At 38.0% G+C, this 25,158-nt stretch overlaps 1 protein-coding gene across 1 annotated transcript; it reads left to right on the top strand.

Moving 5' to 3' along the window:
- Nucleotides 1–1,822: 1,822 nt before the first annotated feature.
- On the top strand, nucleotides 1,823–24,739 carry aga (aspartylglucosaminidase). The gene is made up of 9 exons (XM_084719715.1): nucleotides 1,823–2,134; nucleotides 7,668–7,821; nucleotides 11,201–11,313; nucleotides 13,303–13,415; nucleotides 15,076–15,184; nucleotides 15,623–15,698; nucleotides 15,980–16,087; nucleotides 20,098–20,231; nucleotides 24,424–24,739. Exons 1-9 carry the CDS (start codon nucleotides 2,026–2,028, stop codon nucleotides 24,522–24,524), a joined length of 1,017 nt encoding a protein of 338 aa, XP_084575841.1. The 5' UTR covers nucleotides 1,823–2,025; the 3' UTR covers nucleotides 24,525–24,739.
- Nucleotides 24,740–25,158: the final 419 nt, after the last annotated feature.

Here is a 25,158-nt window from a genome sequence, read left to right on the forward strand (position 1 = left end):
GCTGCAGAATTTCAAAAAATATGGAAGTGAATGGTGGCCAGTTTTAAAATGGAAATGAAAAAAAAGCATAATAAATGCTGAAATAAAATGCATCCATACTGCTCGCCTGATGTAATCCAAGTCTCCTACAGCCCCAACATGTCAAGTTGACTTGAAAGATGTCATTTACACCATGTTTTTAGATGAAACCTTCACTGTAGATCCTTAGCTTGGAGCCACGTTCATGTACGTGTGCACACCTGGGTGTGTGTAGTGTGACAGTGTGTGGACATGCAAGTGAACAACATGTCGGAACTTTAGGAAACTTGGATTACACCAGACGAGCATTTTATTTATTTATTTTTTTTGTGTGTGTTTTTCTCTGTTTGAAAACTGGTCACCATTCACTTAGATTGTCAGGGAGATTCTGCAACACTTTCCTGTGAAACTCCAGAAGTGTTTTGTGGACTGAAAAACTAAACCCAACCTTCGTTTGACATAAGGGGGAATAGATAATGACTGAATTTTCATGTCTGGGTGAACTATCCCTTTAAGTGTCCCAGTAAGCCAACCCAAAGAGCCAACATGCACAATAACCCTGCAACCAGCTGGCTCACTGAAATGGAATGATATTCTGTATAAATTATTAATAATTATTAACATATATTAATATACCCTTTTCACAGTAGCCATTGTGACATAGAATAGTAGAGCAGGCCTATTGAATGACTTATTTAAAAGGTCCAGATTAAACAAAAAAACAGGGCCAAGCACACAGATGGCTGCTTTCATGTTTGACCTGTAAAATGAAGCACCTTTTCCTTTCTACTTTAAAGAAACACTACGTACAAAAGTGCAAGAAAACACAATGCACCTTTGTAATCGTAGATTCTAGGTAGCTTGTTGTTTTAATAAACATTATTTGATTTAACATATTTTTTCATTCAGTTTGTCTTTCTTAAATTCCATCTGCTTTAACAGGTTGAGTTTTTTTTTTTTTTTAAGAAAATAAGTGCTTCTGCTTAACAACAGACATAACCAGTGAATCGGCTAATAAGTCTACTAATAAAATTATGATCTTCTAATAAACAATATAAACACCCATACACTTAGAATGTTATTTCAATAAAATCACAATTATATACTTTTATTCATATTTATAAATGATCAAAGGGCCAGATTGAGGCCAACTGACTAGGCCAGTAGTAGGGCAAACAGTGGTGCTGCCAACAGTACTCATTAAGGTTCTGTTCCATTCAGGTCAAACAGAGTCAGGCCACTTTAATCCTCACTTCACTGGCTCTTTAGAGCTTTGCATCATCAGACACCCAGTATTACTGACCTCCTCCACCCTTATATGGCCAACTGGAGAACAAAAATTACTGTCTGTCCCTTGAACCCTATAAATCCCAAAGTGACTGTGCCTTTCAAGCTGTTGTACCTAAATTATAGAACCCTCTCCCCTTACCCCTGTCATCTTTAGATCATAGTTATTATTATTATTATTATTATTATTATTATTATTATTATTATTATTATTATTATATTGCACAGAATAATGAAATGATCGATAAAATGATCCAGAATTAATACTGTAGATAGATAATTAGATGGTCCATGTACAGCTATTTCCCCATATATTTTCAATTTCAACCAACAAATGTGTTGAAATAGGCTACTACTTATTAGTTAAAACATGTAGGGTATTACATTCACACTTCATTTTTTGGTTATTTGTATTATAAAAGCACTAAATCACATGTGCATGACAGACTTCCTGCTGTTCCTAAGTATTTGTACTGTCCCTTTAATGAAGATCCGGCCCACTAAGCACGTGACACAACAAGGAAGTTTAAATGTGACGTTTCGTCAAACCAAAGTGTAGCTTCTCTCTACAGCAAATTCTCTTTTCTTAAGCAACAAATACATGTAATAACTTGCTTCATTTGTGTGTCACAGAGGCGTTAAAAACAACAATGAGCAGGAGATAACGTTGGCAGTCCTCTGTGTCGTTGTAATGCTCCTGCAGCGTTTTGTTAGGACAAAATGTTTGTATCACTCCTTATTTCTATTTTAACGTTACTGTTTTCACCGGGACATGCGTCACTGCCTCTCGTTATCAATACATGGCCATTCAGGAATGCAACGGTTGCAGGTAGGACTCACGGTAATACTGTACATGCTACTGTTTACACCGAACTGTTTCAGAAGTTTCCTTCAGTCCAGAGTCATGTGACACTGTGGCCAAACTCTGCAGGCAAGCTAATAATAACAACCACAAAACAGTGAGAGTAGCTTCAGACCTACACTTACTTCACTACAAGTCTTAAATTCAAACTGTTAAGTAAAGTATTTCAGCAAAATTTACCTGTTTATCAAAAGTAAAAGCAGTTTTACTAATTACTGTAGAAAAAATGTTCCCAGTCAGGGCTTTACTATTAATTATGGTGTTTTTGCATTAATATAATTGCTGCATTTGCCTGTATGTTGCTTTTTATCGCTGTAGATCTTGAAAGCTGAGCCACAGTAGTTTAATCTGCATCAATGCATCACATGTTAGATAATCAAATATTTACAGGAGTCATTCCAAAGACTGGGTCAGGACCTGCAGGTGGCTCACAAGAGATTTTATTTGAGTCCCATTATAAATAAAATACTATAGAGGGAATTCAGCAAAAAATTACATCTGAAGTAAACCTTTTATGAACCATTATGACTATTGTTTTACTGATGGGAGGGAAATAAAAATTCTGTCTAAATGCACTTATTTTGTCGCATTTATGAAATAGGCTAAAATGTCCTAAATTGTTTTCCTGGTGAGTGGAAATAAAAGCAAGGAGATGACCTGTTAACTCAGTCCAAATAAATGTGTTCTCATTGTTAAGTTTCATCATGTGTATATGTTTTCAATAAAAACATCAAAATAATATAGTTTGGACAACACTGGTTTAAATCTGTCGATTATATTCTCAATTATTTGATTACTTGTTTGGTTCATAAAAAGATATATATATTTTTTACCCAAAGCCCAAGGTGATGTCCTCTTGTACTCTGATGTCTTGTTTTGTCCACAACCTAATGATACTCAGTTTGCTGTCATAGAAGAGTAAAGAAACTAGAAAATATATGCATTTGAGAAGCTGAAATCAGAGAATGCAGACATTTTTATTAAAAAATGACTCAAAATTATTAATCGATTATCAAAATAGTTTGTAATTAATTTAATAGTCGATTAATAATCTATTAACCGTTGCAACTATACTGAAAAGTCAAACAGCCTGTTTTACAGCTTTGTGACAATGCTCTGTCCAGCTGATCCAGGATATTGTTTAAATAGTTCATTTAGCCTAAATAGTAGGAGAATTTTAATCTTAATCATTCAGTTTATTGGAAAAAATTATATTCAAAAACAACACGTTTGGAGATGCATGATTTTCTGTAAACATGAAGATGAAGAGTATCATTAATTCTGATCTTAAAAGTCACAAGCAAGTTGTCAGACAAATGTAGTGGAGTAAAAAACACAATATCTGCCTCTGAGACGTAGTGAAGCTGAAGTATAAAGTTGCATAAAGTGGAAATACTCAAGCAAAGTAGGCTGCATCACTTGAGTAAATTTACATTCCACCAGTGCCAAAATTGTTTTTAAGAAATAGATCAGTTGCAAGGAATTCTGCAGTGTGCTTTACTTTATACTGCACTGTTCTCTTTCCCTGTTTATTTGAAATTGAAAAGTAGTGTAGTCATCACTCTGCCGCTGCAAAGTCATTTCTTTTTTTCACTAGTTTCAAAAGTATTCTTCAAAAATGTGGTGAAAAAAAAATTATGCTAGAAAAATTCTCTCAATACTGAGCCTCACAGTCTGACAACAAATACATTGTTCAAATGATTTTAGATGAACAGAAACAAACCAAGTACAATAATTAAAGTTTGCAGAGAAAGAATTACAAGAGGAGTCATGACATTTGAGAGAGAAGCAGAGCATAAATATTCTCCGCCCACATGTTGACAGTCTGATATTGACTTTTTATTCTGGGATATCATCTGAAATGCATCTAGTTTAAATTCTGAAGAGCAACTACATAGCTAACAGTTATTAGTAGTTAGTTTTATTTAATTTCTCCTTTAAAATTTAATTCCTGATTAGACTTCTGATGGAATCTTTACAGTTGAAAAGATAAGTCAATCAAAAGAAAAACAACTGGCAACTATTTTGATAATTGATTACTTATTTTAGTCATTTATTGATTAAATATGACAGCCATGCTCTGAGTTCCAGCTTCTGAAACATGCTTGTGATATTAAATGAGATCTAAAAAACTTGAAGATACCCAGTGCACAGCAGTGCTTCTCTCCTGGGTGCCAGCTGGTGCAGGATAAAGCACAATAAACCAGAAAAATATAAGTTCCAGCACACACCAGGATATTAGGATTGACACTATTTTATTAACCTTACCTTACCTTACCTCATAAACAAAAAGGAGCAAACTATGTGTTGCTCCATCAGATTCACTATGTAAATTATATCTTTTCAGGTTTTGGACTGCTGGTCAGACAGAAAACAGTTTAAGATATCTCCTTTGGCTTTAGGGCAGTTTTCACTATTTTCTGTAATCTCTCGGAGTTGCAGGCTTTTTTATGGGATCATTGCAGCCTAAAATGGCTGATTTCATGGCAGCTTTTCTAAAAAAAAAAAAAAAAAAAAGCAGTGATGCATTTTGCAATGATTTTATGCGACTACTGCTGTGAAATTATGGAAGTGAAAATTGCAGAAAAGGTCAAATTTTCTGTATAATTCATTAAATATCAAAGGGAACCTGATCCTGGGAGAATAAAACTGTACTCTGTTCTGAGTGTAAATGACCCAAGATTACAAAAGTACTCAATAGAACAAATCAACATAGATCATTGTTAAATGTCAATAACAATGACACACTTTGTGTTCTGTTCAGTACTCAACTGACAAAATAAAATAACAAACACATAATAAAACACTGTGGTTCATTAAAGTGTACATGTATGGTGTTTGCACAGGGGGCTGTTATGATTGGTGGAACTCATGGAACTATGATTGGTCAGTTTTCGGAAAAATTGCAGTGATTGGACAAAATTGAGATCATAACATCAAACGTCCTGGAGGGACTGAGCTTAAAGACCAAATGATTCATCAATTAAAGGGATAGTTCACCCAAAAATGAAAATTCTGTCATTGTCTACTCACCCTTATGCTGATTGAGGATCAGATTTATTTTGTTAGCCCACAAAATCACTGCTGTTTTCACAGGAAAACAGTGTTGCAGAATCTCCCAAACAGTGTAGGAAAATGACCAGCAGATTAAGTAACAATGAAAATAATCCATGGCAATCATATAAATGTCTAATTTTGTCAAATTTTAACTTTTAGCATTTATAAATGACTGTAACCTTATGACCAATTTTCCATCACCTGAGGAGACAGAGCCATGGAGTGTGTGTGTGTGTGTGTGTATTGTATGTGTGGTGGAGCGCAATCCTTGGCAGGGTCCATAACCAGTATTTTCAGGATTTCCCCCTCACACTATTATAAAGTGTTTTTTTTTTTTTGCTGTATACTTGTGACTCCACTACAGCTTAAGCGTACAAGTGTGTAAGATCAGAGTCGTAGATGGGGAGAGGAAATGGGCAGAACCCAGCAGGCTGGATAACTGCCACTGCCAGGTGTGCCTCCACTCTATTTGATTTCCTTCAGGATGATACATTGGACATGTTCAAATTGAAACTGAAAATATTTCAGCATTGCTTGTGACTTATCTGTCAAGTGGATTTCCACCAGGTGCACAGCTCGACATGAAAAAATGATAGAACTGCTGTTCAAAACATCTCAAGCAACACATCAAACCCGCGGGTGATTAAATTTACCTTAAAATCTAGCCACTTGATAGATATATCCCCTTTAATTTATCTGATGTACATCAGCTCTTTTCCCTCAGGTGGGTATGAAAATGAAAAATGCACCCAGCTATCTGTTCTGTGGGTAGATATTTAAAAGTGTCGTATGTGAGCCACTACTATTGATCTGCCCATGCAGATCTCTTTTCCTTTGGGGGCTTACACAGGCAGCTGACAATAGCAGGCTAATCTCCTCCTCCGTTCTGCTGAATTCTCTAAGTGAAAAAGATTGTAATGCCGAGTTTGATATATATAAAAAAAATATATCCTGAGATAAGAGCACCCACCAAAGATGGCAGACGAACAGAATTTATAGATGGATAAATCATAAATGATAAGAGGGGGAATATCTGCTGGTATTCTGCTGAACACAGTGCAATGGTCTGAGAATTTAGTGGCAAGCTGGTGACAGTGCTACCAGTTGGTATTTTGATCCCCCATGGGCACTTGGGGGATCAGTGACCAAATGCTTGTCAGCTCACATTCCCTGCTTATTAGGAATCCATCGCACTGGTCATCTTGTGCATCATCTGAACCTTTAACTCATCTGCCCAGATATGTAGCCTGGGCAAAACGATCTAATTATTTACCCTATACATATTTAAAACTATTTAAATGTGCAATCTGCAATAATTGCATGTCCAAAATGAATACAGAAGTCTAAATAGCAAAGTTCAGCTATAGACTGCATGTGAAATAGGTTGAAATCGTATTTAACATACAGTTTATGTGGGAATCGAGTTGTTTCCCATGCCTCCTCCTCCTCCCTCCCAGACTCGAGGAAGCTCAGGCAGGTTGCAGGATCACTGTAGGAGCACAAGACGTGTGCAACATTGTAATCTGACGATAACAGGCCATGACAAGTCCTACATCGTAAGTTAATCAGCGGTTTATAACTGTCAGTTGTCTGTCAACGTAAAGTTCAGCCTGTTGTCCTGAAAACAAAAGCCCACTGCTCTAAAAATACACACTCTGGAGTTGGAGTCTGCCATTTGTCTGCCAGACCACATTAACTTATTGCTCAATTTAACCGTTAAACATCTACTCCTTCTAAAAGAATATTAATGGAAAAAAACAGACACTCACTCATTTGGCAAACATTTGGCATTAATTTGAACTGTAATTAATGTCAAACAGGCAAATAATACCAGTTACCAGGCCAGAATAGACATTTCAGAGAACACTGGCTGCAGTGTTGTCAGAGGAGGAAGTATTTCAAATTGGCATATTTCCTTATATCATGGTCATTTTATGATTCATTGCAGTAAATATATTACAGATTTCTCCTTTAAATTCTCCAAGAAAACACAGGTGAGTTGGGAGATTTCTGTTCAGCATCTGTTGGATAACAGAAGATTATTTTTACAACCCAAATTCAATAGACTTATTGCATATTACATACTATATTCAACGGAAGCAGCATCTAGGTTGCAGAATGTGTTCACGGTATCAGATAATTTTACATTAGCTGTCAAAATTGTTATAAAACAGGCTGTTAAATTGAGTCACAGTGAAGTTTCCTCCGAACAGGACAGAAACTTTCTGTCTCAGTGTGATTATGTCAGATGCAGCCTTTTCTTTTTTTTTTTAGTCAAATCTGGATTTGCAGTGACCTTACCCTGCCTCTCCTAAAATCAGGCGAAAACTGTTAAATGATTTGACTGTTGGAAAGATGTTTACTTCCTGTCCTGGGTGCAATGTCTGCTTTGAAGTATGTCTTGTATACTGAATGTCTCACTGTGTTGTGTTTTAAACTGTAGCATGGAGTACCCTGCAGTCCGGTGGCTCAGTGTTGGACGCAGTGGAGAAGGGCTGTGCCCGTTGTGAAATGGAGCAGTGTGATGGCAGCGTAGGCTACGGTGGGAGCCCAGATGAGTTTGGAGAGACCACGCTGGATGCCATGATCATGAATGGGTAAGTCAGACAGAAATTATGATGTTATTAAAGGGATAGTTGGGATTATTCAAAATAGGGTTGTATTAAAAAAAAGGTCCACCCCAAAAAAATAAATACCAGTTTATATATAGTGGACAGTGAATTTAGAATATTTTTATCACTTGACCCTGCTGTCAGACCGACTTTTCTGGGGAGATACTGCAATTATGTGAGCCAAATAATGTTCTCTCCAAAGCAACCTGACTCCTTCAGTAAAAACAGTAATTTTACCTTGCAGAACACAGGAGTTGCTGGGCTGTCACTGCCTCGATCAGTTAGTTTGTTTGTGTTGTCGTGTGACTTTGGTGAATCCAAACTAAATGTTTAAAACACCAAAGTCACACAATAATGCAGACAAACTAACCCATGAAGGCAGCAGTAGATCAACAACCACTGCGTATGTCAAGGTAAAATTATTCATTTTGCCAGTGGAGTTTGGTTGAGCAAGAGAGAGTGATATTTGGCTTATATAACTGCAGTTTCCTGTTGGAAAAAGCAGTTTGACAGCAAGAATGTGGTGAAAAATATTCTAAAAATAGTGGACACTTAAACTGATATTTCTTTTTGTTGTTGTTGTTGTTGTTTTTTAGATCAGTCTTTTTTCAGTGACTAAAATACATTGGCTGCTCACCCCGTCAACACTAGTGCATTGCTTAGCTTCCATGTTGGTACTCTTCTCTGCTTCTCCAAAACTGGGGGCGTGTCGACAACCATCTACTGTAGGTAAAACACTGACCTCATACAACCCCACTTCAAATAACCTGAACTAACCTTTAAAAGTAAAAATGGGAAGCATCATGAAGCAATAAAATTTGGTGATATGGAAGATGCACGTTTATAAATTTGTGTACGGTATTGGAATGCAACAGCTGTTCTGTTTCGATCCAGCTGCTGTGTGAACATCTTACGTTTTAACCTTTTGGCAAAAGCCTGAATCTTCGGCAATGCTTGTGTTCTGAATTCCCTTACCTTTAGAGAATATAAGGAAGAAATAACTACAAATTAACAAAGAAATGTTTGGCTGTTTCAGAAATGAATTGAAAATAACCTAGACGTTGACCACTCTAATTAGGCACCTGCAGCTGTCAACATATTGTGCAACCGTCTTAGAATTTGTGCTGGTGCTGTCTTTGCATCTTTAACATTTACAGCAATAACTGGTTGACCTTTCTAGCCGGCCTGTCTTTAATGAAGCACTAATTAAGATTCTCATTAGGATCTGAGAACTTGCCAGTTATGAAGCGCTTAAGTACAAACATTTACACACACAGAAGTTGTCGTGGGAGGCAAATGTCAGCCCGTGATGACAGACAAAAGGCAAGCAGCAAAGTGTTTATTACTCTATGGAATGTTCCTTCTTCCATTTTGCAGGGAAATTGACTTTTTTTTTCTAGTTACAAAGTCATGAATACATTGTGGGAAGAAGGTAATCTCCCACACAGTATCCAATATAGCCGCATAAGAAATACAGTACCTATCACCGGCACATTTTGACTGAGCAAAAGAATCGAAACCCCTGTACAGTTTGATGCAATCCGGTAGAACAGCTGTGAAATAAATACTAACTCTGTAGAAACCTATAAGGCACAAGGTAGATACATTTGACATAATACAACAGGGATGTATAGTGAGATTAAGCTGTAGTTCCCTTTCACTTCTCATGAAAATCAACGCGGTTGAATTAATAAAAATCAAACTATCTTGGAGTGCTAAGGATGAATTAAGCAGTATCACAGCCTGGGGGAAGAAGCTACTCTGTACTCTGGCGGTACGGCGGTGGATACTTGACTATCTCTTGACATAAAATAAAAATATTATGTTCAATTTTTGATATATGTCTGGGAGAATTTGACTCAACTCTATGGCAGTTCTTAAGACTTCAGTTATTGTGGTGGACGAATAAACTCCACAAACTACAGCCTCAAAAGACAGACAGTTAACTTCTGTCTCAAACAAAACTGAACATTAAGCAACAAGTTTAACAGATGTAGTATTTTTTACAGGGCATTTCTAATAAACTGCATTAAACCATAAAAAGGATTTCTATTTTTTTCTATACAATTAGCTAATTTGTTTTGGAAAGTGCTTGGTTTTTGGATAAGGTGCTTGAAACTGCATTACAAAGAAATAAGGAAGTCAGAGAAAGTGTGACACATTGAAACATGAAACTTTGTTGTGTTTTTCCATTTATTTGTCACCCTTCTGTAGCAAGTTAGCATGAAACATAATTTTGGTTGTTTCTAGTGCAATAACATCATTGTACAAATATATGTATGCAAATATGTCACTTGCTGAAGCTGTAAGGTGCTGAAAAAGCTTGAAAATGCTTGAAAAGTGCTTGAATTTGACTTTAGGAAAGGTGAAGGAACCTTGCAATATGCCAATCAGAGGGTGGCACAGGTGTAAATATCCACTCCTGTCCCACATCCCACTGCCAGAAATCTATTCCTGTCTCGTCCCAGTCACATGACAGAGTAAGGAAAACTTCCTGTCCTGTCCCAGTCCTGGAAGAATGACTCCTATTCTGTCCCATCCCGTTCCTGTCAATCCACGGTCCACACATCGTGCAGTGGCAAAAAGAAAATAGAAAGAATGACTAGCGTTACGTTCAGAATAAAGACTTCATATTAGAAATACATATTTATATATGTATTAAAAAACTGGCCTATTATTATACTGTTGTTTTATTCCTGTCCAGTCACAGTGCTGTGATGAATAGTGAAATTGACTTCCATCCCGTGGGATTCCCCTGGATTAATTGATTTGCTTAATCATCTATGCATGAAAAGTATTTCTGTTAATCACAGGCCAACTATTTATCAAGGGGACAGGAGGTTAGAGCTGAGGAGGCAGCATCATATTGGTGCAGCTGTTGTAGCAGTTTGTACCAGTCACCAATACTGCTTCACAAAGGAGATGGGTTACATGCTGCCTTTTTTAAGGTTCCCTGTGGAGTTTTCTTGAAAACACACAAAAGTTATGCTCACATTCAGTGTTACTGAAACGAACTGTGTGTTGCCTTGAGGTCTAACAGTTGTGATGAATGCACTTCCTTCTGTATAAAACATTTGCATAGTCGATTTTTCTTAAAGGTTTGAAAGCCAGCATTGTTCACATCCATGTGTGCTCGCAGTCTTCTTCTTTTCTGCCTTTGCTGAGGTGCTGCAGCGTTACAGCCACATGCAGATCAGTCAATTTGTGTGACACTGTTTGCGGGAATGTGTATCATGTCACCTGTGTTCAAATAAACAGTTCCATTGTGCTGCTTAGCGGCCCACAGGGAACCTTATAAACATATACTATTGGTGTCCAGTGAACCAGCAATAATGTCTCTTCTCTGTGTATTCTTCGCGACCAGCGATACAATGGAGGTGGGTGCAGTTGCAAACCTGAGAAGAATCAAGAACGCCATTGGAGTAGCGAGAGCCGTGATGGAGAGAACCGACCACACAATGCTAGTAGGAGAGTCAGGTATGTGTGGATCAATAAAGGAAAAATAATAATCTAATAATCTAATAACCTCTTCATATTGGTAGATAATGCTCCCATTCATCACAACATTTATTAATAGGGGTGTCATAATTCTCCAAATCCACAAATCAATATGACTTTTGATTTTAAGGTCACAATTCCATCAGATTTTTTTGATTTAAACATTAAACTAGACAACAGTTTGCAGGACTGGGGTAGAGATGCGAGCACAAAAGAAAATCTCAAACTAGAGGTTGGAGGGAGAAACACGCCTACTTTTAAATATTATTTTTCACATTTAATATCAACATGGTTTTTGATTTGTGCAAATATCACAGTGCTGACCTTTTCAACAATGTGGTTAAATGAATGAAAGAGGGAGGCTGAGTTTGTGCTGTCAAGCAGGGCTGCCACTGCTGGAAAACTTACTAAACTAAAACTAAAAAATTACAATTGTGGTGGAAAAAAGTGACTATAATCAGAGTATGCACAGCTGCATATAAAATGGAATATATAAGGAATGTTGATTTTCATCAGCCATGTAAACAGCTTAGTAGGAATATGGTCTTTTTCAGAACAAGGGCTAAAACAGTAAAGATCAACAGTTCATTGGTTCTATGCCCTAACAACTGTCATTTACATTTTCAAACTGCTCTTTAAAAACATGTGTTGTTCTGGATATGGGCCCGATGGTGCAAGTTGGCGGGTTGGAGACAAAAAAAGAAAATTACTGGGAGAATCATAGACTGTGTGCCTTTCAGTTCAATGCTGGAGAGTGAAAGCTAGCGTTGTGTGTGTGTGTGTGTGTGTGTGTGTGTGTGTGTGTGTGTGTGTGTGTGTGTGTGTGTGTGTGTGTGTGTGTATAATTACAAACTGGTAAAGCAAAAAAATAAGAAAGAAATGCATAATGATTTTCTTATATGTTTTGGTGGTTTAAAGTGATTCATACTCACAGGCACCATTATTTTAGTACGTTTTTTCTGTTTTCCGTTTACCATTTTGTAACTACATTACCTGTCAGGTGACTGGTTCTTGTAAAGTTTGTCTCTGAATTAGTTTCATGTCTGAAAAAGGGCCTGTGCCCAATGTGTCACATAGTGGTTTATTAATAAATGTTAATGGGAGCATTATCTAACATGTGGACTCTATTTTTCCTTTTTTGACAAGTGCTTTTGTAAACTTTTTGCATAATCTTATTATTTTGAAATCCATTTTACGTACTTTTCCAGTCACAAAAAAATATACAATATGTAAACTCAATTTACCTACCAACAGAGATCTAACCTAACCTAATCTGAATGCAGCTGAGTTGAAAAAAGGAAGAAATTATTTTTCAAGGAGACACCTTGATATTTGAAAATGCATTAGTTTTCACCATGCACTTGATACATTACGGCCAAAGCATTTTAAGTTCTGACGTAATCTGTGTTTTTGGCAACACTTGAATAATCTTTAATCCCTAGATCACTAACATCAGACATAAGTGATGCAGATGCTTGCAGTGGTCAGACCTACTTCTAATGCTCTGAACATAAATAGAATGCTTGTATAACACATAAGCGCCAGAAAGTAAACTTATATAAGAGCATTTAGTTCTTTCATGAGAACAGATAATGATTAGAGGAAGAGGAGGAACACACCTCGTTAAGTAAATTGAGGGAAACTGAATAGCAACATCGAAGCTTTTCATTATGTCAAGACATTCTGAGAAAAACATCTTTTAATCTTGTCCAGTGAAATTCAATTTATTAAATCAAATTCTTGCCTTGACTGAATTATCATTCATATGGGAATGATAAGGTCACTGCTGTTCAAAATGGTAGTGATGTAAGACTTGTCGTCCCTCACAAGCCAAAGCTACAAGCCTGAATGAGATGAGATTGCCTCCAGTTCCTCCTTTGTTTGTGACCCTTTGTTTTCTTTTAACCCAAGGTCAGTGTGGCTCAGAATGTGTAAGTTGACCTGAAAGCATTGCTTCTCTCTTTATAGCCTCTATGTTTGCTGAAAACATGGGTTTCGTCGCAGAAGACCTGACTACCAACAAATCTATGAATATTTTCTCACAGTGGCTGAAGGGCAACTGCCAACCTAATTATCGAAAGGTGCGTGTGTGTGTGTGTTTTTCTAACTTGTGTTGGCTACAGGCATGCTGCTTCTAAAAGATTGATATTAAGCAGGGGAATTGAAAGGCATACTAAAGTAGTTCACAAAAAGTCAGCTTTTGTGGTGGAGGTGATGCCTTACAGCGGTGGTTTGTTACCTTTCTTTAAAACTAACCTATTCACTTCCCCTCTAACGCCTCAAAATCACCAGAATAAGATTTCCTTTTTCCTTTTAAGTCAGCTGTTATTGTTCCAGAGAGAGTATGCAGTGCCATATTGATTGAATTTACAATATTTTACACTTAGGGCTGTCCAGTAAAATAAAAGTCCTTTACTGATGGCCACTGAGCCGCTTCACTTCAAAACTTTTTTAACTATTTATGCCAATAAATAATTTTATTTAGCACAATAAATTTACCAAAACTTGTTATAAATACCAAATGTGCAATACTTCTGTATGCACTGACTTGTATGTACAAATCCTTATTACCATATATTTATATAGTGTAGTAAATTTATCCAGTATAATTTTAACTTTACAACGCGAATTCCAAAAAAACTGGGATGCTATGTAAAACATAAATAAATGCAATAGTTTGCAATGCAATACAAATGCTTTGATGCTTCTTATACACTTTTATAAGTACTTATCATTTTAAACACAAATCTATATTTTCATTTCTACATATATATATAGAGAGAGATTTTAGCTTTACATAATTAGGGCTCTTACAGCTGAGCTGATCAGTTTTTCTCATCCAGCATATTTCATTGTATCACTGATTCTGTGTTGACCTACATTTAACTGAGAAAACCAAACAGGAAACATTTAGCATTAAGTACTGACAAATGCTACAAGACACAAAACAGATGAGAGACAAAGCACTGGTGTCCATGCATGTAGGAATTCAATACTTCCATAAACTGTGTAATCCGTTTTGCAGTGTTTTGTCTTTCTGTAAAATTTCAGATTGCCGAGGTCACAGGAGAACACCTGTACCTGAATTTTTTATAACAAAAGACAGTGTTTTCAAGGGTTTTACCTTCACCTCCATGAAATGGAATATAACAGACTTTGCTTTATGAATAATGCACAGGCACTTTCATAAAGCACACTAGTTGATCCCAACTTTGGTTTATTGATATGAGGCATGAAGCCCTGTGAAAAGGTATTTATAATGCATTTATGTGAAAAGACCTTTGTTTTAACATTTACGCTCACTTTTCACTGTATTCCACTGTAACATCAAAATATAGAATGAACTTTTCACACTTCAGTCATTCATAAAAGCAGAAGGAGACGCCTTGAGGTAGACAGACAGGAAAACCTTTTGTCAAACTACACTAAGTACAGTAGGTTGTCGGTCTCAATAAAATATGATGTGACTGCTGCAGGACACATTTTAGCTGCATTGGGAACCTAAACTGGGACATTTTGTTCATACGATGGTACAGTCACAGGAAAAACTGAACAACACTCCACACTATTTATTATTAGGTACCAAACTTTGTGACAATAGTGTTGAGTTTTAATTAATTACATCCCAGCAAATGCCTGCAATTTACCATATGCCTTGCTTGTGTGCTATTATTGTAATAATTAACTCTAAAGATAATGGCATCATGCGAACATTGATTATGTTTTCTTTCCTGTCAAAAGAATGTGTTTCCAGATCCTTCAAAGTTCTGTGGACCCTACAAGCCCAGGGGGACGCTGAGACAGAACAGGAGGGCACAGCGTGCTAATAGGCACTCCCACGACACCATAGGTAGGTTTTATCTGTTAATAAGGAATGTGAAGTCAGCTCTCCTCGGGCATTTTTATACAGTTTAAGCACCTAATTGAAACAAGACAGGGATGTGAGTCAGAGTTTAGCAGCATAACATGCTCAAAATGAATATTAGACAGACCTACTGAAGTAGAGCTGAGCAGGGAGAAATTAAGCTTTGAGCTCTTGAATCTGTGTTCCTGTCCAAAAATATCAAATACAAAAAGTGATAAGTGATTAACCTGCCTCCTTTTTAATGTGGTCTGAGCAAGACTTTTGTACTAATCAGGATGCCTGTAGCTACTAGGAATTTGATATTATGCTCACAGTAACCTCACACAAGGGGCTTGAAATAACTTTGTCTTGCTTTCTTTAGCTAAGAGAATATCCTGCTGATGGCTAAATGTTTCAATACTACTTCTTTTGTTTTTGCACCAGGGATGATTGCACTTGATGAAGATGGACACGTGGCTGCTGGTACGTCCACAAATGGACTAACTCACAAAGTACCAGGGTATGTAGATTATGTTGATGTTAAGTGTCAAAAATGAGCAACCAAGTATTGTAGTCATATGAGTAAAGAAGTTTATTTTTGGTTCTTTCTAAGGTTTCTAGTTGAAAAGGTCTCAGGAGTATTACATTGCAGTAACATGAATGCCATTTGTTGGATCTTCAAGGGAACAGAAGAAGACTATTAGATTATTATAGATGTAAATTTAAAGAATAGAGTTAAATAGTACTTGTACATGAAGTACTTGTCTATGCTTAAACCCTGGTCATATTCCTGTCATGTAGACGTGTTGGGGACTCTCCTATCGCCGGAGCAGGGGCCTACGCAGATAGTTCGGCTGGTGGTGCCGCCGCTACTGGAGATGGAGACGTCATGATGCGCTTTCTGCCAAGGTACTTCATCCAGCTTCCTTTTATTAAAAAAGTCCTATAAAATGACAAATGCCTTTCCTGTGTTGTTACCCTGAGTCACTGGCTGCTCTGCTGCTAGGAAGAAATTACAGTCTCAAAGAAATGAAATAGAACATTAAAGAGGAAATTGCAATTACTGGATGTAACTCCAGTTCTGTGCATAGCCCTCTAAAAGCTTTGCCATCGGTTGACTCAGCCTGAGACAGATCTTTGCACTCACCCACCCCCAATCAGGAGACAGCATGCACACCCTATAAAACACCAGCACACAGGCTATTCATCTCCCTTAAGAGTTCAGCGCTGTGAATAGAACACAGGCCAGCTGGGCTTGTAGTCAGAGGGCTACACACACAGAGAGAGCTGAAGTTACATCCAGTAACTACTATTTTTTCCTCGAACGGGCTTCACTATTGGTTACCACCGGAGATGAAGGCCGTTTGGGATGTGATGTACTCCCAAGCTGGGCCCAAATCTGCCCAAATCAACTGCAGACTGGGCTAAAAGAAGCTGAGTGGCCATGAGACCGAGCACACGCCTTCAAGCTTGAAAATAAACACAACCTAAGTGTGTAGATCTGAACCAGAAGGTGTCTCCACATTGCACCAAGAGTGAGACATACCACCAGACATCATTTCCTTTAAGTATGGCAGCACACAGAGAGATGGGAGACTGTGAAGAAGCAAGGCATCGTCTTCCAACAACACCCCTGTAGGGTTTTTTTCTTTATACAAGGCAACGCCCTTGCACAGCCCATTGCCTCATAACCTCTTCAGTTCTCTCCACACAACTAAGAGCCATCTGATGAGCTCCCTGGGCCACAGTCCAGGGCACACAAAGATTTCACAAACAAATGTCTGCAGATCCCACTGGGGAACCAGGCAACAGGCACAAGGTCACAGTCTGCAAACCCTCCCTAATATTGCATCACACTAATCCACTCAGCTTCTTCCTCTTAAGTTGTTAAAGCACGAGGCAGTGTTCCCAGAAGGGGTGAGATGACAGAGAAACCCCTGCATGAAACCGCTCTGTAGGCAAGTCTTGAATCGGGCGCAGTCATTAGTCATGGCTCATCCAAAACACTGCCCTCCGAGTCAGGCCTCTGTTCCACCTGGTGCCAGGGCCCTCTGATGGGTGTCACCACTCTGGCAGGTGCTTCATTTTGATTTTACAGAATGACTACATCAACAGCCTTAGAGGCCCCATATCCATTCCCAGTGGGGGAGGATTGCTCAGACCCAGGAAGAACAATGCAATTTCCCAAGAAAGAGCAAGCCTCAGACATCTCTTTCTCCTTATACACCTGACCTGAGCTAAGAAGACAGAAAAAGAGGCACTCAATCTCTCAGTGGGGTTCCTCTAGTCAACAACTAGCCAACTGAAGCAGCCTGGGTCACTGTAGCAGTGTGGAAGTGCTTAGGTTGCTCTTGCTGGTGAAATGAGGCCTGTGGGGAGGGAATGTGGGACCGCCAGCATCCGGCATTCTCTGCCTCATTCACCCCACCTGAATTAGGGAGAGAAGAAGCAACCCCATCCCAGGTGGGGTGCCTCCAATCGATATATGTGTTATGTCTGAAAGACAGCCTGTTCTTCAGTGTAGTACAATGACCCATAGTTCTTTTTCAAGCCCTGCAGAAGAAAGTGAAGTCGACGCAGGCTGCATGCATCCAACTTGGGGCTGACGACGAACAAACCTTGAAGGGTGGCTGCCATAGTCTGAATATAGACTATCTCAACCAGAGGCAATGACAAAAGCAGTGTTGCTAGCCAGCACTATATAGATAGGAAGTCATGATGTAGCTAAAGCTTGTTAGCTAGTGATGCAGCCTGAGCGGTACTAGCCTTACAGTTAGCATAAGCGTACTATGCTATCAGGGCATCATCAACACAAGACCTGTGCTCACAGTGCAACACAGCAAGCAATGATATCAACTGACAAAGATTATCTTGACCATGGCCGAGTGAGCCAGCAAAGAGAAAAATAGTGACACAGCCGTGGGATACTAGGAAGCTGAGAAGTTAGCAGAGGTGTGAAGTATGTTGGCAGCGTGTGTGCCGGACCGTGGTGTGGTACCACGGCTAGTTAGCCACCCTGCTCAGTGCGTTGCAAAGCGGGGGAAGCAGACGAGCCAAAACAGTTCATTAGAAACTTGACAGGGTCACCAATAGGCCTTTTCCACCAAGATGGAGCTCTGCCCTGTTCAAGTTCAAGCACCTCATTTTGAACCGGTCCTGATAAACTCCACCCCCAAAATAAATTGGTTTGGAGTCTGAAAAGTTGGTTCCTACCTGGAGACAAAAAATACCAGGTTTTCCTTGAGAACCAAACATCCCTGCTGATGACATGCTTGATTACAATGGTTCTACTCAAAACTGGTGGAAACGTGGGCTGGTTCACTACATAGAACCATGTTTCCAAGAAACCTGAACAGAAGTGGATAATGAACTGGAACTTATTTGGTGGAAAAGGGCCCTAAGACGGAAATCTCAGCAACACTGAAGAGTGACTATTCTTCCCCTGAGTGCTGTGTAATCAAGGTGGCTGAATAAAAAAGGGAGATGAACAGTGGGTATGCTGGTGTTAGTGAATGGATGCTGCATCCTGATTGGTTGGTAAGTGTAAAGATCTGTCTCAGGGTGCCGGAAAGGTGCCTCAATGGGGTTAACCAATTGTGAAACCCGTTAGAGGGCATGTATGAAATAAAATGTTCTTCAAACAGATATTTTTAATTTGTCTCAGTGTGCAAATAATGTGAAATATGGCTTATTTTTCTCTGTGAACAAATATGGTTTCTTCCTCTGTTCAAAATTTATGAAAATAATAACCTGAAAAAATCATCCATCAAAAGTTCTCTAACAGAGTTGCATTTAAAATTGCAGGAGACATGTTGACTGGGTCTTAACCCTTCCATGCACCCTAACCAGAGTTTATTTCCCGGCCAACTTTCTGAATAATAAGAGTGTTACATGGGTTTTTCTTTGACAGAATAATTGTGTTTCACAGAATATTGACATCTGTGACACATGCAGTTTTTAAGCAGCCAATTTCTGGTGTGAACCTCTTGCTGCAAGTGCAACAATAGCATTATGAAGAGTGGAGGCGTGACTACATTGCCCCAAAACTGTCATTTGTACATTCCACAGAAGAGGCGAGATTTCACTTAAGCTGCTGTTTGTTTCTGGGCTGTGAGAATATGGCAGTCTCAGAAGGGGATATTTTTTTTTTAAGATTTATTTATCCAGGATGGTTTGGTGAGTACACATTGTTTTTTTTCCTTTTTTTTTAAAGATGCATCTTGGTTTACATTCACAGTCGCACACAACCACGCCTCAGGCTGTCTATTTCAGTCATAGTTTGAGAGTCACTTCCATGAACTATTGGGGGTTGCAGTGCAGTTTTTCAGGAAGAATTTGCTACAAGTGGCCTGAAGAATGTTACCATTCATTCTCCATGGCCACATTTACTTTAACTCCAAGTGTAGTTATGAGCCTTCCTATGGATTGTCAAAAATAACACCTAACATGGTACATCTCCTGTCACAAGTATTCACTGTGGAATTAGGTTACCATACATTATACACTTAAAATGACAAACTTTTGCAGAAGTCAAGTTTAGGAAACTAATGTGTCATTCACTGTTTTATATATTTGACCTCAGGGTGAATGAGTTGATGGCACGCATGGTGTCTGTGCAGAGTGAGTAATTTGCATTGCGGTGATGGTAAATTACTCCCCATTTGCTGATTTTACACACTTGTAAGCACCTAAAAAGTACTGTCAACTCCCTTGACTCTCCTGCACACCATGGAGTGAGGATGGGAATACTACATTTTTTTTAATCATATTTAATCACAGTTTCTTGACATTGAGATTTGTTTGCATCAGATTTATCCCACACCATAATCGTAAGCACATCCTCATCATCATCCTGGTTGGTGGCCCTGACAACACTCGTTAGCTCGCCTCATGTGTACTGCCTGTAATCCTGCCAACAGTTACTTGGCCGTGGAGCTGATGAGGGCCGGGGCAGATCCCTCGGCAGCCTGCAAGACGGCCATTTCCAGAATCAAGAGGCATTACTCAGAATTCTTTGGAGCCATCATCTGTGCTAACACAACAGGCCATTATGGTGAGTGTCAAGGTTCACAATTACAGACTGTTCAGCTACTTCCAAAGGCACCTGACACACATATACAGAAATACTGACAAACAGATGCATAGACATATTGATGAGAGCTGTCCTTTTAAAACTGCATTTGCTTTCAATTTCTATAAATAATTCTGATTCATTTAAAGCATTTTAAATGGACAGTTCACCCAAAAATACAAATTTTTTTCTGCCCTGTTTTGCTGTTTATCCATCTAGATCATTTTGGTGAGAATTGCCAAGTTTTGGAGATACTGGCTGTAGAGATGTCTGCCTTCTCTCAAATATAATGGAACTAAATGGCACTGGTGTTCAACGTGCCAAAAACTACATTTGAAAAACTCCACAGCAATGTCTCCTTGCAGTAATTGTGACCCAGTTATTCAAGATAATCCACAAACTTTGTGGTGAGCAGTTTCATGTAGGAAATACTTTTTTTTTCCTACAGTAGAATCTGCTGGAACTACTTTATTTCTACTCGTAAGAAAGTAGTTCCTATATGACACTGCTGACCACAAGGTCTATGGATTATCTTGAGTAAGTGGGTCATGATTTCTGGAAACAGACACTGGTGTTAAATTATTTAAATGTATATTTTGGCCCCACAATCTAAGTGCTATGTAGTTAATGTACTAAAAAATATATTCAAAACTATTACAAGACAATTGGTGTAAATTGAACCTGGACAGATAAAATATCAGTATGAAAAATAAAATGGTTGCTGTAATCTCAACAGTTTCCTGCTTCTTTTTAAAGAGTATTATTAGAATTAAAAATATTAAACTAGTATTATTACTGAGTTTATAGAACATCTTCATTTGAGGTTTTTTTTTTTGAACAGGGCTTCATCTAAAATCTATAATGTTTAACCAAACGTAATCTAAACTTCGACTACTAAGTATGTATTAACAATTAACTAGGGCTGCAACTAACAATCATTTTCCTTAACGATTTTTTGAGTTATCAATTAGTTGTTTGGGCCACAGAAAATGGTGAAAAATGGTGTTAATCAGTGCTCCCCATAGCCCAAGGTGATGTACTTATATATCTTGTTCAGTCCAAAATCCAAAGATATTCAGTATACCGTCATAGAGGACTAAAGAAACCACAGATAAGTGAATCTGAAATCAGAGAATTGACCCTTCAGTAAGACCCGCCTCCAAACAGCAACTGTCCAATCGAAACCATAACTAGAGCTGTCAAGCTTTCCATTTCTCTCCATGTTGAAGGTGTGCAGGAGGCTCTGAGAAGAGTGGTCCTATGTGTTTCATGAGTCTGGATGGTGACATGTTTTTTGTAGTCTCTCAAAAGCATGAAACACAAGAGCACATGTGTGATGAATGGATTAAACTCTGTCTTCATCTGCTCTAACATAAGCTCTACATGTTAGCACACCTGGATAACTAACACTAGCTTACTAGCTGCAGTAACTTTACCTCCAGACTAACCTGTTATTTACCACTGCATCTGAATTTGTTCTGTGGGGGTTTGAGGAGGAGGATGTGGGCTGATGCAGAATCAAAGTGGGCCAAAGACAATACATCTGTCTCTGGGTTAGCTTAGCTCTTATCCCAGCTGTCTTCCGCGATCACAGTCTGGCTGGCAACTAAATATCAGCAACTAAAGAGGGCGGTGCTAGTGAAGGGTCAATCGGGACATTTATTAAAAAAATTACTCAGTGATTAATCAGTCATCAAAATAGTTAATATTTGGCAGCTAACCAATTATTCATTTCAGCTCTCCAGTAAACTAATAGACTTATTTTAACAGAAGCCATTTTGGCATGAAATAAAAGGATAAACAGGTGTTACCAATGATGCTAAATAATGTCCTGTTCCATTCAGGTCAATCAGAGTCAGGGTGCTGCTATTGTGTGGGTTAGCTCACTGGAAAGGCTCTGCTACACTAAATGTGACCTTAATTAGTATCATTGGCAACACTAGTTCATATCAACATGGCTTCCATGTTCTATTTCTTCTGTAAAGCCTTCCTCCATTCATAACATCAGTAAGATATTTGACAGTCTTCTTTTTGGGGGCTATTTAATATTGCCTCCGATCTTTGATAATGAGTATAAAAGGGCATATTTGGCTTTAAAAGGATAAGTAAAACTTATGATTTTGGTATTTGAATTTGCTTTTGTGGTTCTTCAGAGGTCTTTTTAGACAACTACAAATGAAACCAGTGCACAACATGTACAGTACAGCCTTAAAAAGGTGTGAAATTAACAGATCAAATATTTATGTAAATGAAAAGTAAATTTGTCAACTTTTTGTTCAACATTTTTACCATATAGTTAAGACCTCAGTTTCATTAAACCTGCATTAAACTGTCTCCTGAGCTGAAGGTTTGACATCCAGTCTCCACTGGAATTCTAAAACAATCTGTTCCACCTAGTAATTGCTTTGTTCTCATGACAACAGTGTGGCAGCTAAAGTGCCATGCCATTTCTCTTGTTTCCTTCAAAAAAAAAAAAAAAAAAAACCTCATGAAGGAGCCCTGTGGAGATTTCTGGTAAACAGACAAAAGTTATATTTACAGTCATTGTTATTCACCAGAATGCATTGTGTGTATCCTTGAGATCTAACAAACATGTTGGATTGCATTTCGTTCCTCGTCAGGGTTCCCCCAGTGTTCTCAAAGGTAGAAATTTAGTTCAGAATTTTTTTCATACCACTACAGCCATACTGGCATAAGTATGGAGGATATAATGGAAAATCAGGGTGTGTTTTAAGCCCTAGAAAATAATTGTTTACCAAATACCTGAATTTAAAGCTACTTCAATGAATTTTTTAACTGGTTATTAAACCCAGTTTATTTCTGATGCTTTTGTATGACCTACATAAATTAGTAAGACCATCTGTGAGAACATCAGCTATTTCTGTAAAGTTGGTCTGCCACCTAGTCAGATTCCCCTTGAAATCACATGAACTGTTTAGTTTTTCACAGGCAGAGTTATAGTTAATAGAATATTAACCAATTAAAAAGAAGCAGGAGTAGATTTTAGTTTTGACTTCATATTTTGTGGTTATTAAGGTGGAAACACTACCGCTTTGTCCACAGGGGACTCCAAAATCAGCACAATATGATAATTCCTTGCAGTAGTTTTGATAAAGCATGTTATTATAATGCTCAGATGTGATTTCTTCAGCGTTGCTGGCGGTAGCTGCAGCACTAGTTCTATGTACTTTTATCAGTGAAGACCTTTGCTGTGCACAGAACTGTTCTGTAGGTGTTTGCTGCTGGTGAGCTTTACTACATGCAACACACTTTGCAGTCTTTATATGGGAGTCCAAAGGCCCAAGTCCCCTCGTCTCCAGCTTGGAATATTTTTTTTTGTGACAAAAAGCATCGGGCCTCATATTTTGGATTCTGCTGCCACTTGGGGTTAAAATGACACTTGCCTATTCTGAGGCAACAAGGTAAAGTTAGCTTATTAGTAGCAAGGTGCAAGAGGTCTTCCCAAGAACTGACTGAATCACGCCGGAGCTTGCACACACTCCTCAGTCAACAATGTAAAGCAATACACAGTAACAAACAGTACCTGTACTGTTGTATCATTAAAGTCACACCAAACTGAGTGAACTGTTATTCTGCACACACATAAAACATTTCATACATTTGATTTATAACTTAACAGTATTTATTTAATCCAATGAAAGGGCAAGAAAAAAAACATTTAAGACCTTTGCAAATAAAATTTAATACTTAAGTCTTATTTTGAGAACATTTAATTCAGTGCTTTTTCAATACTTTAATAAGACCCCACAGGTGTCCTGCTCACAAAACATTTGCAAGGCTGATTTTCCACACATTTTAAACTCTAGATTATTGAGATCCATGTTTATTAGCTCGCAATCTTCTTCTCAACTGCCTTTACTGACACACTGCTGCAAATACTGATGAGATACCATCACCTGTAGATCGATGGAATAATGTGAAACCAGTGGCAGAAATGTGTATTACGTAAATAAAATGGGAATCCACTCATAAAATGCTTCATAGTGCTAATACAGGTTAAAAAAATAATCCACATAATACCTTTAGGATAACCATTTCAACTTTTAATACTCAACAACCTGTACTCTTATTCTGTACTCACCCACTACTAATATTTTTTTTGTCTTTTTCTGGCAGTTTCACCTGTACTGTTATGTTTTTTTTGTCTTTGAAGGTGCGGCCTGTAACAAAGTCCCTGGCTTCTCCCAGTTCCACTTCATGGTGGCAAACTCAAAGTCAGACACACCGCTTCTGAAATCTGTTGACTGTTTTTAAATGATCTATGACTGTTTGCATGTCTTTCAATCAACAGTTTCCATTCAGTATTTTTATGCAGATGATTTTAGTCATATTCCATAAATACAATGTAATAGAAAATCTTGTCTCTGGAGTTTTTAATTGTTGCAACTTTGACTTTACTACCAAATACTTGGAATGCACAGTGCTACCAGCACATTATTGTATCAGCAAATAAAGGCTTTAAAATGAAATATCGTGTAGCCTTGAAGTGCTAATATTTCTGCCCATATGATGATGCTTTAATGACGCACATATGGTACAAGTTTGTCAGCAGTGTTTTTGAAGAGTCTAAACAGATAACAGAGATGCTGTTTGCAATGATTACTCAGCATTGGTCATGTGTGGAGGAATCAAATCACATTCCTTCAGCACTACAAATTTAATTTTCCATCTTAACAGCTGTCATCCCGACCATTATTATGAATTGGAACAAAGACAAAAAAACCTGTCAGCAGTAGTAGTTTTTTTTTTTGCCCAGTGAATTTGTAGATTGAAAAAAGTATTGTATTTTATTTTGAAAAGCATGTCTACATCTGCTCATGGACCATCACAATAAGAGTAGGCAGGATAAAAACAATTTACAGAGCCAATAATGCAGATATGTGTATAT

Source organism: Lutjanus erythropterus, chromosome 5, assembly GCF_056507025.1.
Source record: "Lutjanus erythropterus isolate fLutEry1 chromosome 5, fLutEry1.hap2, whole genome shotgun sequence".
In the NCBI taxonomy this organism is placed as follows: domain Eukaryota; kingdom Metazoa; phylum Chordata; class Actinopteri; order Lutjaniformes; family Lutjanidae; genus Lutjanus; species Lutjanus erythropterus.

Coding starts and splice junctions, on each gene's coding strand:
- aga (XM_084719715.1), top strand. CDS start 2,026: ATGTTTGTATCACTCCTTATTTCTATTTTAACGTTACTGTTTTCACCG. Junction 13,416..15,075: donor GCCAACCTAATTATCGAAAG/GTGCGTGTGTGT, acceptor TCCTGTCAAAAG/AATGTGTTTCCAGATCCTTC. Junction 15,185..15,622: donor GCACTCCCACGACACCATAG/GTAGGTTTTATC, acceptor TTTTTGCACCAG/GGATGATTGCACTTGATGAA.